This window comes from Cebus imitator, unplaced genomic scaffold (genome assembly GCF_001604975.1).
Source record: "Cebus imitator isolate Cc_AM_T3 unplaced genomic scaffold, Cebus_imitator-1.0 Scaffold361, whole genome shotgun sequence".
NCBI classification, from domain to species: domain Eukaryota; kingdom Metazoa; phylum Chordata; class Mammalia; order Primates; family Cebidae; genus Cebus; species Cebus imitator.
In genome coordinates this window covers 221,797-234,734 of record NW_016107676.1, presented here as the reverse complement: position 1 = coordinate 234,734, position 12,938 = coordinate 221,797, and the positions used below count along the sequence as shown (strand labels likewise).

The 12,938-nt window shown below is 33.1% G+C and overlaps 1 protein-coding gene across 1 annotated transcript in view; it reads left to right on the top strand.

Moving 5' to 3' along the window:
* LOC108288041 (MAM domain-containing glycosylphosphatidylinositol anchor protein 2-like) overlaps positions 1-12,938 on the top strand; it is a 735,245-nt gene that overhangs the window by 542,807 nt on the left and 179,500 nt on the right. The window contains exon 5 of the mRNA XM_017506819.2: positions 1,554-1,686. Coding sequence (XP_017362308.1) covers positions 1,554-1,686 — 133 coding nt within the window. The remainder of the gene's footprint in view (positions 1-1,553; positions 1,687-12,938) is intronic.

The window sequence follows — 12,938 nt, the reverse complement described above, 5'->3', positions numbered from 1 at the left end:
ATTTGAGCAATAAGTGTCACAAAGGTAGGACGGGTAAGAGGTATCACTTTACTCAAAAGTTTTCTGAGTTGACTAATTCTAGTATATCATTTTCTTTCAGCTGTTCTAACTAAGCACATTTTCTGGGTATTTTATATAACATGGGAATTCTGTAACACAAGAGAATACTTTTATATATAAACTCTGGAAACTCATAGATTTCTTTGTATATTTGTATGGAATATATTTATATTTGCTTGTATATTAAAAATTCAGTGTTTTTTCTAAAGAAAAATTAAAGGTAGATTTTTTTATACCACTGATGAAAATGCTAAGGGTGTGACTGATTTAAGACTGAATTTGGACAGTGAATGAAAATACTTATGGCCACAATGTGCATGCACACTGGAATAGAGATTAATTTGACACATTTGAAAAACTGTGTGCCTATGTCTGGGCAAGCTTTCTTGCAAATGAACAGCAGTGTTTTTATGTAGTAACACACTAAATATTTCAGTCCTCCTCAATAACATATGAAATTGTTGCAATTTTTAAAACTCAATGAATGTTACCCAGATAAGGTGGTGAAACACATTGTTCCATATACAGATTATCTGGAAAAAATTAGCATTTTGATTTTTTTATAAATCCCTAATACTATAAAATCATTAGATCACTGTTTTGCCATCAAAATAAGTAAGTTGCTTATAAGAACTATTTTGAGAAGATGCTTTAATGACTTTAGAAGGCAAAGAAAGCCCAGGGGACCCAATTTGAATTGGCAGGAGAATTTAATTTTTGTTCTTTGTTCTTTTTTTTGTCCTTTCAACAATTTCAATCTAATGTTTTTACAAAATCTTTCCTGGCTCATCAAGAGTTTGTTAGATACTTATGGCCACTTGCCTGATTTGCAACTATCTACAATTGTGTAGATTTACCTGGAGACCTAGCCCTTAGCCCTTAAACACTTGAACATGAAATAATAATGGTATAAAAACACTCATGAATGCTTCTTCCCTTCAGTTTTAGATCTGTCACCTATCATTGCTCCATATACAAAATATTTATGTTTATAAATGTAATTATTTATCATTGGATTGACTTAATTAACTTTGGTCTAACAACTGTATTTCATTTCTTGGCTTTCTTCAGATTCTTTTATCTTCTCACATCCGTGTCTGAATAGATTGCAGTGTTTGTTGAGTGTACCTCATTATTAAGTACAGTGTTCTGATCTTTGCATAATAATTTGCATAACTACCACCAGAAATAGATTTTTCCCCTGAGGAAGCTAGTTGGCAAAGAAAATGTTATGAATTTTCATTGTAGTCTGTTAGTTTTTATCTCCAGGCATACTTAATATTACAGTATTATTTTAAAATCCAGTGTTATTTTAAAGTTTAGTGCATTTATAACTTATTTTAAAGTTTGGGCATTTTCCTTAAAAAAAAAAAAAGCAGTCTGACATATTAAGATAAAAGGATTTAGTACAATGTAATGTGATGTTTCATTCATTCATTCTGGTTGTGTTGGCTTTTTCTTATGCCTTTTTTTTTTTTTTTTAACATTTTCAGGGTGAAACAAAGATCTTAAAACTAAAGAATCTTCGACCTCAGGACTATGCTAATTATAGCTGCATTGCTTCAGTGAGGAGTGTATGTAATATTCCTGATAAGATGGTGTCATTTAGACTGTCCAATAAAACAGGTAGGAAATTATCTCTGTATGTTACATGTCTCTTATCTACAATTAATGTTTAAGAAACTCCCTTTAATTATTTTAAATACCAAATGGTTTCTATGATGTATGTAGGAATAAGCACATTTATTCCTAGAAAATTCTGGGATAACCATATCGTACATGGAGGCAGTAAAATGTCATTGTAATATACTCTATGTAATATGTTTGTGTGTATAGCATACAAAATTATAGCTCCTTAAAGTGTTGCATTCATAAATGTCACCAACAAGCCTATATTCTGTTCAGAAATATTCTTGTGAAACACTAGATTATATAAAATATAAAATTTGTGATTTAAGTTGCTAAATGAGTTTTGTGCTGTCAAATTTAAGTAAAAGAACCTTTGACTTTACGTCAAGTCAAGAACACTAATAGGTAATTTCAGATAGATGTTTTTAGAACAGTATTTTTTGTGGAAAATGTCAAAACATTAGTAAGATTGAAACTTAAGTTCACTCATGTTGAGTAATACAGACCTCAGAATAATGGTAAACGTATTAAGAAATTGATAAATGAAACAGCAAAGAGAGAGCATGTGAGTAAAACATATTTTCTATGATTGTGCATAAAGAATCACCTTAATAAATTAACATTTGAACTGGTGTTGAGGTCCTCCAATTTTTCATGGCAGTTAATAGGAATTTTTACTTTTAAGTAACTATATTAAGCTAAAGAGTTTTAAAGACCCCTTTCCCATTAACAAAAATCTCTAAAAGTATGGACGTTTTTGTGTCTGGCTCTAGATTCTGCTTGTGTCACTTACTAGCTTTTGTGCCTTGTTGAGCAAATCACTTCACTCCTCCTTGCCTGATTTCCTTATAGAGTTGTAGAAAGAATTAATGAGTGGATAAGTATAAAGCATATGGAACACACTTTATTAGTTATTCCAACAAAGAGCTAGTCAGCAAAGTCCAACCAAGTCAGTTAGTAAAAAGATTAAACCTAGGACCTAATTGTAAAATGTATTTTAAAGTGTCAGCTACTGCATTGTTTCATCAACATATGTTCCATTGAGTTGCCAAGATTTCGAAATGCTCATTGTTTTATATATTTTTTTATTAATCAGAAACTTGGGACACTTCTATTAGGGGTCAGCAATGATAGAAACACAGATTTTGGCTAAGATTTAAATTGTCTTAAACTAGAGAATGTGTTAGTATATATAAGTTAAAAGTAATTAGAGGAAAGTACAAGAACAATGAGAAAATTAAACTTTATCAATAAGCATAAGAAATAGTTGATGGAAATTATGTTGAGAAAAAAATAGAAATATAAAATCTTAGTGGACTTAGGACTTATAAAAGTTAATCTTATCTGACTTTAAAAAAGGGGAAATCAGATATTGAGAAACAAAAATAAAAAGGTTAACATATGAGAACTGGCTATAAGTATATTATTCTTGGCATGAAATGTACTGTGACTTAAAACTAATTTTGTTTTTCTTGGCTTATTTAATATATTTTTGAAATACCTATGATTAAGAGAGAAAATTAAAATGATCACAGGGCCTATGGGATGAATAAGAGCATTACTATGGAATGAGGAAGGAAAAAACACTAGGAATATCATTACTTAAATTACCACATGGAGCTTGAGCAGTGCCTTATTAATTTTTAAAGTCTTTAGTGTTTGTTTTTAAATCTCAGTTTATCTTTATAACTACAGGAACGTAAACAGGTAGATTTTTCTTGTCCTGTCTTTTTCTATCATCTGACAGGTAATGAACTATCCTGCAGCAATTAAAGCACCCTCATTGGATTGTTTTGAGAATGAACAAAATTGGCATACACAAAAATTCGTTAAAGACACACAGAAACAATAAAATTAGATTTAATATTTTTATGATTTAATATTTTTATGTTGTAGATATGATTTTATCATTTTCCAAGGTTCCATGGCTCACAGTAAAATGTCATTGTAATATACTCTATGTAATATGTTTGCATATATAACATACAAAATTATAGCTCCTTAAAATATTGCATTCACAAATGTCACCAACAAGCCTATACCCTTGGAATGGGGACGAGATGGACTCCAGTGTTTGAAGAGTTATTTTAAATAGGAGACTGACGCCTCTTCTTAGATTTCATAGAGATGGAGAAAATGAACTTAAATCTCAGCCAGAGTGTTTTGTTAGGAATAAATAAGGACTTAACACCTTAAAGCCTAAAGGGGAAGATTACTTGAAAATCTTGGAAAAAACTGAATCTTGAAATCACTTCTATAAAAAGTGGTAGAATTCCTGAAATCTTTTAAAGTAGCTGGATGACTTTATTTCTGTGATTATTTTTGAACAATTTTTGGCTCAGAAAACGGTCTTTTTTTTGAGACAGAGTCTCACTTTGTCGACCAGGTTGGAGTGCAGTGGCACAGTCTCTGGTCACTGCAACCTCTGCCTCCTGGGTTCAAGTGATACTCCTGCCTCAGCCTCCCAAGTAGCTGGGATTACAGGCATGTGCAACTGTGCCTGGCTAATTTTTGTATTTTTAGTAGAGACGGGGTTTCATCATGTTGGACAGGATGGTCTCCATCTCCTGCCCTTGTGATCCACCCGTCTCGGCCTCCCAAAGTGCTGGTATTTCAGTCGTGAGCCACCACGCATGGCCAGAAGGCAGTCTTTGAGTACCTGTCTTATGGAGGGCACAGGAGTACTGTAACCAGAGATACTTTATTTAATCTTTCAGCTTTATGTTGCATTCTTTAGTTTTCAGCTAATGTATATCTAGACCCAGCAAACATAAAAACCTATTACCTTTCTTTATAAATTATCTCACAAAAAATTTTGATTGATGTTCACTACAAAATGAGTATCAGAATTATGGTAAATCACTGAGTTTAAAAGTATAAGCTAGTGCATATTCGACTCTTCAGTAGCTGTAATCAGACATGTCACAGACCTGATTCTTTACACATTTAAACTGGGTTCACTTCAGAAATTTTTCCATCTGGTGGTGCTTACAGTTGGAAGGGTTTGTAAATTTCAAATAGGTGAAATCATTGAGGTGGCTTTCAAAGTACACAGGGTATAAACTAAGCTGAGTGCATCCTCATGCAAATAGGTCTATAAACTACAAATGATTTCATGCAAGATATTTCATTGCTCTTTTAATAGTGGAAGAGGAACGTACGTTACCATTGCCATAATCAATGTGAAAGTCAGTTGCTCCTAGTGATTCTTACTGTTTTGCATCTCTAAGTGATATACATAAAATTACCGTATTTTAAACTCTTGGTTTGCAAAATTTCAAGGAAAATGTGTGCCTATTGAGAGGAGAAAATTACAAATATTGTAATATGATTTGTTAATCCTCTGTGTAAACCAATATGTTTATTAAAGTCTTACTTAACTTTAGAAATTATTCTTATAATGAATGTCAAATAATTGGCTAATAAATGTACTTTTGGTAGAGACAGATTGCCATTGGAACACCTTCACAGTAACATCAACTTTTTAATTGCAGTCAGTCTATGGACCTGATTTGCACAAAGCCCAAATGATACAGGTGTAAAGATGGAAACAATGTGTACTAGAAGTAAAAATTTCTGTAAAACTCTTGTGGAACAGTTGCACCATGGAGTAAGTTTTCTGGCTCCATCCCATACCTGCTGAATTAGACTTTCACAGATGGCTTGGCAATGTATACACTTTAAACCAGTTTAAATAATTGCTTCAGAAGATAATATGTAGTCCTTGTTATCATACTGTTTTTCTTGAGCTCTTCCATTTTGTGAATAGGAACTTTTGTTAATAGAAATACATTTACAATCCTTTAGATATATACCCAGTAATGGGATTGCTGGGTCAAATGGAATTTCTATTTCTAGGTCCTTGAGGAATCGCCACACTGTCTGACAAAGGGCTGATATCCAGAATTTACAAAGAACTAAAACAGATTTATAAGAAAAAAACAAGCCCATTCAAAAGTGGGCAAAGGATATGAACAGACACTTTACAAAACAAGACATACATGAGGCCAACAAACATATGAAAAAATGCTCATTGTCACTGGTCATTAGAGAAATGCAAATCAAAACTACATTGAGATACCATCTCATGCCAGTTAGAATGGCCATAATTAAAAAATCTGGAGACAACAGATGCTGGAGAGGATGTGGAGAAATAGGAACACTTTTACACTGGTGGGGAGAAATGCCAGATATAGGTGAAGGGGAGGAAGGCAGCAAATCACGTTGCCATGTGTGTACCTATGCAACAATCTTGCATGTTCTTCACATGTACCCCAAAACCTAAAATGCAATAAAAAAAAAACACATTTACTAGAACTGCTTCTAAAGGCAGTGTCTAGGTGTCATTATAAAAGTCAATGTCATCTGGAGCATTACCAGTCATGTGATTTTTAAACTTTCCTACTATGAAATGACATTGTGGTAGAGCTCATAATTGTATATTAGCCATGGGAAATGTTAATTAATTTGTTGGCTCCCATTCCTTCTTTGGCATGCTCTGAAAATGTCTCCTGCCACAGAAGTGTCATTATGCATCATACCTAATCTGGCTGTCGTAAAACTTATCAGGACAGTTCATAGAATCTTATAAAAGATGAAGTGACATGTTTATTTCTTGCCATGCATGTTGATAAATTTACACAGTGCTTAGGAGGGTCTAGAAGTTGTTTTGATTGTTTCCCTACTTGTATTTGGATGAAAAGGGATATCACCTCTGGATTGGTAAATTCTTTTAAATTTATTTTTCAAATATACATATGTGTATATATACATATATACATATATATACGTATATATGTGTATATACATATATACATATATATGTGTATATATATGTATATATGTGTATGTGTGTATATACACACATATATGTGTATATATGTGTATATACACACATATATGTGTATATATGTGTATATACACACATATATGTGTATATATGTATATATACGCATATGTATGTGTGCATATAAAGATATATATATATAAAGATGAATATATACGTGTGTATATGTGTGTGTGCATATATAAACATATATATACGTATATAAACGTGTATATATACACATATATGTACACATATATAAGTATATATACACACACATATATATAAGTATATATGTATATATACACATATATATACGTACATATGTACACATATATACGTATACATATATATAAAAACACATATAAACATATATATACGTATATACACATATATAAACATATATATGCGTATATAAACACTTATGTATATATACGTATATATGTGTTTATATACATATATATGTATGTGTATATGTTTTTCACTGAGGGCACAGCTAGTATGTGAAATGGAAGAAAAAAAATTGGACTTTTTACCTTTCATGCACTGAAATACTGGAAATATGAGTGCCTTAATAATTTTTTATCATAGATAATCCAGGTTATCCGAACAACAGTGTTTACTACTATAGCCAATAATGGAATATAACCAAAGTCATTAACATTCAGAAGTCTAAGGTTTAAATTTTGGTTCTGAAATCTTTTAGGATGTTAGCCTCTCTCAACTTATTTTTCACCTTCTTAAAAATGAAGAATGCAAAAGACCCACATTGTTTCATTTGTAGGCAGTAAATGCTATTCAGTGTACAGCTTTAAAAAGTAGCACACAGTAAACACTCAGTAAATAGCTATAATTGGGTTGTAAAGCTAGATAATATAAATGAGGAATAAAGTTTGTATTATCAGCTATCATGGTAAGTTGAAAGAATCTCAGATTTTTGCCAGTATACAGTGTATAGTTTCAATCATGGATGATTAATCTTGAAATAAGTTCATGATTGTTTTATGGATTGCTTTTGTCATTGCATATATTATATATTTTTATTTCCCACTAAAATCTATAGAAGTGATTCATATTCTAGGTATATTTAACCTATTAGGAGAAAAAATGTTTAACATAAATACAAAATATGCTTGATGAAATTGATAATGGTTTGTTAGGAAACCCAAGAGACTTGTGTTTGGGTTCAGGGGAGTCCTCATTTCCCCTGAGAGGACGTTTTTCCAAGGTTCTTGGTCTCCTGCTCTCTAAAGAATGAGAGAGGGAACCATAGCAGGTGCTCTTGTAAAGTAAAATACTGCACCCCAAACAGAGTTTACAGAAAGTGACTTTATTTAGGTAGAGAAAGAGAAAAAGGAGAAGAGAGAGAACTTCCAGGAAGAATGTGGAAGGAGACTCCAGAGGGGAAATCTAGGAGGGGAAAGAGAGCTCCCACTATGTGGCAGGGGATTCCAGAGAGCTGGAAATCCGGTGTGGGTGAAGGAGCAGGGGAATTTATCCTGGGAGAAATTCCCACCTCTCCAAGTTCCTCTGGCCAATGAAAGGAGTTCCTTTAAATTTCCATTCGGGGTGATTGACTCTTAATTTCTTCCAGGCCTGCGAAATTTAGACATAAACTGTTAAATCTACCAGATGGACAGAGATGGGAGGGGGGCATGGCACTGGGAAGTTCTTGCCCTTAAAACTACGCCCCCTTGTGGACCCGGAAAGAGAACACCTTCCCTCACTTGCAAGGTTATTGATATTCAACAGATTCTTCCTTTCAGTGTTCTGTCATTTTCTAAAGTAATCAAGCATATATATGACCTATTTTCACTAATGTAACTTCAGAAATGTAAAAATATAGATGATGAAGAGGCAGCAATTCTGTCAACAGAAGCAATGATTATTATGAAATTTCAATTTTGGTTTTCCTAAAGCAGCATCCAGAGCAATATGATCCAGATTTTTCAAAATTCTATTACCATCATAAAAGGAAGTTTGTGTGTTGCCGGCAGCTGCCTACATCTGTGCATTTTGTTGTCCTAGCAATGAAGTTTTCAAATTTCTTTCTTCAAATGTATGTTGAGACTATGAGTTCTTAAATAAATATGCCCCAAAACTATTAACTCTCCCAGAAGATATCATGATCCAGATACAATGAATAGCTAAAAACACAAGGTGAATTAATAGCCTTAGTCAAATGAAAGGCAACACTATTATACTTACTGAAAATGATGCAAATTATTGGAAAGCTGTCTCACAATACAAATACTTTGGACTGTATCAAATAACTGTGTTTTAGCAAACATCTAGGATATTCACTGATTATATATTTCCAACTTTATATATTATATTTAATATGCTGTTAGATTATAATTATAATTGAAAAATTTAGAATAGTTATTGAGAAAATCTCATAAAAGTTCAGACCATGTATTTTATATTTCTTTCAGTAGATTGGGTTGAGGATATGCTAAAATAAAGTAATAGAATTTTTTATACTCCTAAGAACAATTAATTTTTAACTTTCAAACTGCTCCTAGGTTATGGATTTGTACACCACAGCTTGGTTCTTTTCAGAGTTTTACCAGTCTAGTTCAATTGCTAAGAATTACATTATCATAGGCAATAATTCAGTCAGTAGAAATTCATTTTACAGTTTCTTCATGGTTTTTGAGCTAGCCACATATAATTTGTGGCTTAGAATATTTCCATGATTATTTACTGACAGTTTGCTGTTAGAGATTACTGACTCTAATGAAGGAGATGCAACAGTTTTCTTAAGTGCATGCAGCCAGTCACATTACTAATTCACTCCAAATACTAGGATAAATTATGCCAAAGTATCATCGTTAGGCAGAGCAACCATCCCAATTTGCCGTGGACTCAGTGGAAGTCCCACATCCTGGGAAACCCAGTAGTCCCCCCAAAACAAAACAATTGATCACTCAGTGATCTAATCTATTCTCTAGCCTACCTCCATATAAAATTCAAGTCTTAATTGTCAATTGTTAATGTTGGTCCATATGGAGCCTTAAACAACTCTACCTAAAGAAGCATTATTGAACAAGAGCTGGGTGTGGATTCTGGTTCTGTCTACAGTAGAGCAGTGTGATCAATTCCTTCAGCTCTTTGAATTTGCTTTCTGCTAAATCATGTTTATGATGTGCTCTAAGGTGGGTAACATATTGATGGGAAGAGAAGGTTTACTATAAAATGTATTTATTTTGCAAAATAATGACAATAGCAAAACACAGAGAAAATGAGTTTGCTACAAAGGAGCAGATGTAGCCCATAAGTACACAGCTGACCTTGAGCCCCAAGGTCCATACAAGCAAAGTTCAGGCTTACAGAATTTGAGAAGATTAATACCTGATTATGCTGTTGTCCTTTTATACATGGGGCTTACACAAGTAGTTCTTAAAAATTAACTGACAAGTTATTTCTGGACCTAATACACATATCTGAGGGAATCTTTGCAAATATTTATGCTATCAATATTTCTAATAGAAAAAGTCACTGTCAGGGAGACTTTTTCTAACTTAAAGAAGATGCATACCTAGCCACTGTTCTTCTCCAAGCTGTAAAGCATTTAGAGTACCAGTTTTCCCAGGTTCTCACCTCACTACAGGTATTGTGAAGACAAAATTAAATTATATGTATATAGTGCCTGGCAAATTGTAGGCTCTTATTTATGGTGGTGATAGTGGGTGCACTGAAAATATCCTTAGTGAAGAAAGTGGTGAGGCTTTCTAAAATCTCATCTAGCTCATCAATTTTTCTTTTTCTTATTTAGTGAAAAGTATCAATGATAGAGTCTGTCTACTAATTTATATGTTTCAGAAGTAATATTAAATGATAGCTAAATTTCAAAATTTTGTCAATAGTTAGCAAAATAAGTAAATATAAAATATTGTATATCCATTAAATGTAAATTATATTGCTATTATGCATGTTAGAGTGAGTAGGTTTATTACATTAGTTCTGCTGAATTTTCTAAAGCCTTTTTGGAATATTCTTTATTTATTTCCATAATGAAGAAATCTAAACATGTTCTTATAGAGTCTGAAGATCAAGCATAGTAATCAGTACCAGGTAAATACAATTTTAAAAATGTTTTGGTAGGAAAATAGAAATTGATTTTTATCTCACTAAAGAACACTTACATGATATGTTCTCCAAATTATAGACAAGGCAAAATGCAAACAGCTTTCCTTTGGCTCAGTCATAAATGAGTGGGCTTTTACCCCTGATATTCTGCTATGATGAAACACACATTTTTGTTAAATCTTCAGGCTAAAATATTTGTGTTTTTAAAACATTTTCTGACTTTAGCTACACTCATAGTATTTAATAATGTGGTATAGCTCAATGTAGCCTTGAGGCCACTGTTAATATTACAGAGGCATGTGTACCACAAATGGGCATGATGTAAAACATCCACATTGGTTTATGTGGAGCATTTAATTAGCTCGGTAGAAAAGGACTCTATATGGTAGTCCACATTGCAGGGATAGTGTATTCAGTCCATTACTATACTAACAGGAGAGGAGAAGATTGGTAGGCTGGGAAATAGTGAACAGGCAGAGTATCAGAGATATATTAGCATCAGCCTTTGACTGCATGTCTGGATGCAGCATGTACTTTTGGTCTGCAGTTGTGGCAACTGTTTCCAAAGCATCACAGTAATTTCAGTTGTTCCTTCAATTTCCAGCTTCTGCAAAGTCTCTGCTAAGAGCTGCCTATTTATTTTTTCTTGATAACAGGATGCTCCTCTTGCTAGTGTTCTGTTGCTGTAGAAAATAGATATATGCAGTTGGTTATAATATGCTTTAGTTCATATTTTCACAGACATTTCTTTCTTCTAGCTCCTTTTACTCATTCTGCTTTAGTGCTGTATTCTACTCTTTAATCATTTATGAACTGCATTTTCAATCACATTCTGTCCAATAAATCTGCAGTTAGTCAGCTGTGTTGATTTTTGATAGGCACCCTGTCACAGGAATTTTTTTATTGTAACTTTACCCTCATGTTCTCACTACCTCTTGCCTTGGTTTCACAAGTATGGAAATTATCAAGAAACCAGACACTGCATTTTTGGCATAAATAGGTGTGACAGTTGGATGAAAGTTTTTCTCTTTAAGTTTTTACTTTAAGAAGGTACTCTTAAAGTTTTTTACTTTGATTTAGCAGTATGACATTGTACTCAACCAAGCAAAAGGCAGGATTTGTAGTCATCCTGGTGAAGCATCACTGGGTAGTGTTGTGGTGTTGTGTCTTTTTAGAAGAAACAGCAAAACGAATTTTCTTTGTTTTGCTGGCAAATGTTTGTCATTCTGAAATGACCAAATAGAAGTAATTTTATGTAGCTTGATTTAACAGGTAACAGTAGATGAGAGTCTTGAAAATTATTGTTACATATTAAGTGCAAATTAAAATACCTATGTCCAAGGTGAAGAGAGAAAGCATTAGGTACCACAGAAAAGTCATAAACGAAACTATTGGAAAAGCAAGCAGGGTAATATGGGTTCTTTATTTCTCTGGGATTTAATCTGCTAAGACAATTCTCTTGAAGAGAAAAAAGAGAGGAAAAAAGACTAAATTCCTTCAGTTCTTCATATGTCTTTCTAATTCTCTTGATCAGGAATACTTAATAAAATCCTGCTTTACTGCATATTGTCTTTCAAATTTAAACTTAGTTCAATGTGATGAAAACTGTAATGTTTGTCGCTTTGTTTTTCATTTTGGAAACATCAGCAAAAAGTAATCTGATGTGATATCCATATAAACTTACGATACTGTGAACTGTGCAAAGATGCTACATTTTAAAGAACCTAAATATTCAGTGAATATGCATGGCTTGCATGCTAAACATTGCATGTTTAAGTAAAATGTTAGATATGAATATAAGTTTAATGAAGCATTATTGTATGCATACAGATCCATAGTTAAAGAATATGTAGGCTGGGCATGGTGGCTCAGGCAGGAGGATTACTCAAGGCCAGGATTTTGATACCAGCCTGGGCAACATAGTGAGATCCAATTTCTACAAATAATAAATTATCCAAGTATCCAAGTATGGTGGTGCATGCCTGTACTCTTACCTACTTGGGAGGCTGAGATGGGAGAATAATTTGAGCCTGGCAGGTGGAGGCTGCAGTGAGCTGTGGTTATGCCATTGCACTCCAGACTTAGCGACAGAGTGAGAGACTTTGTTTCAAAAGAAAAAAAGTGTTTATGATATGTGTCTAACTTTCAATTTACTGGAGATTTAAGTAGGCAAATCAATATGCACATTAAGAACTTGGAAAACATAAAATAATTCCATATTGAAAACAAATAATTGGATCCAAGATGGCCATCTAGGAACAGCTCAGGATTGCAGCTCCCAGTGAAAGCGCAGAGGGTGAGTAGAGGCCGCATTTTTTTTTTTTTTTTTTTT